This window comes from Arachis hypogaea, chromosome 20 (genome assembly GCF_003086295.3).
Source record: "Arachis hypogaea cultivar Tifrunner chromosome 20, arahy.Tifrunner.gnm2.J5K5, whole genome shotgun sequence".
In the NCBI taxonomy this organism is placed as follows: domain Eukaryota; kingdom Viridiplantae; phylum Streptophyta; class Magnoliopsida; order Fabales; family Fabaceae; genus Arachis; species Arachis hypogaea.
In genome coordinates, this window is record NC_092055.1 from 3156299 (window position 1) to 3157780 (window position 1482).

General features: G+C 33.5%; 1 protein-coding gene across 1 annotated transcript; it reads right to left on the bottom strand.

Annotated features, from left to right (window-relative positions):
* Positions 1-377: 377 nt before the first annotated feature.
* On the bottom strand, positions 378-1165 carry LOC112785243 (precursor of CEP14). The gene has a single exon (XM_025828698.3). It carries the CDS (start codon positions 987-989, stop codon positions 693-695), a length of 297 nt encoding a protein of 98 aa, XP_025684483.1. The 5' UTR covers positions 990-1165; the 3' UTR covers positions 378-692.
* Between the last annotated feature and the right edge of the window lie 317 nt (positions 1166-1482).

The window sequence follows — 1482 nt, forward strand, 5'->3', positions numbered from 1 at the left end:
TTTTTATAATACACAAATGCTGATAATTTTAACGTAGAGACTTATTTGTAATTGTTTTCATGTAAAATTATTAGTTAAAACTTAAGAATTGTTAGATAATTTAATATATTTAATTAAATTATTATGTAACAGTTTTTAATTATCAACTTTGCATGAAAATCATATGCGAGTGTTACCCTAAATTTAAGGTTATTTGGTCAAATAATAATAATATAATATAATCACAAGCAATTGCTGATAGGTACTTAATTATTTGACTATGAAACCAGATTATCAATCGCCAACATTTCTTCCATTCGGCAAACCCTACATGTCCTAATACCTACATACATAATTAACAACATATCTTGATGTAAAAAATATACTTATACAAAGCATTACAGAAGTTGATCATATTATATAGAATACAAAATTGTAACTGCACATATATATAGTTTTCACCTCATCAAGGGAATGGAGAGAATCCGAAAACAGAGGAAAACAGAGACATATACACTACAAATCTTAATCTACATCTTTACACAGTTCAATTATATCCCTCCCTAGCTATTTTTAGTTTCCTGCTAATGTTTATAGTCTTCATTTTGAACTATATAAAGAAAAAAATATGTAATAATATAAGAATATGACAAAATTGAAGAAATAAAAAAATGTGTTGTGAAGTGATCAACAAAGAAAGGAATGAAAATGAATCAATGGCCAGCACCAGGGCTAGGGACAGATGTGAGAAGAAGTCGTTCAACACTAATGAGGTTTCGTGCAATGAGCTTCTCATCAACCTCCATGGCATGTCCCTTCTTGCTCGGTGTGGAAGCCGGCACGGTGCCCTTTGGAAGGGAGCTGAAGAACAAGCTGCTCTTTGGAGAAGGGTCAACAACCTTGATTCCCCTGTTTCCCCTGAGTTGAAGTTTTCTAGCTTCTGAACAACAACACATGGAAGCAGAGAAGATAACTAAGAACAGAACAAGCAAGGTTGCAAAGCGAGCCATGATGATGAGAAGGAATGAGAGAAAAGCTTTAAGTGTTGGGAGAATAATAATATTAGGATTATGAGTGTGAGTGAAAAATGTAAGAGCATTGAAATATATAGAGAGAAAGAGAGAGGGAGAGAGCTTGGAGACCAAGTTTTTAAGGAGTGGCCAAGTCAAAGAGAAGAATTTGGAGTTTGAAAAAACGGTGTGGAATAATGTTTAATGGTAAACTAATTTAATAAAACAAGGGTCATGTTCATACTAGTCAGAATAGAGAGCAATGTTCTTTTGGTATTGAATTTCAAATTTCCAAAATAGCCATGTGGCTAGCTAAGCCGCCGCCTAGCCCTTTTGGTAATTTCCTTTCACTTTCCTAGCTCTGTTTTCATTTTTCTACACCGTCAAGGGTCCATTCTAATTAATACGTTGTAATAGGATGTAGTTTAAGTCGGATTTCATGATATTGTAGAGTTTGAAAGCAATTAATATTTAAGATGGTGGTTGTTGCCGG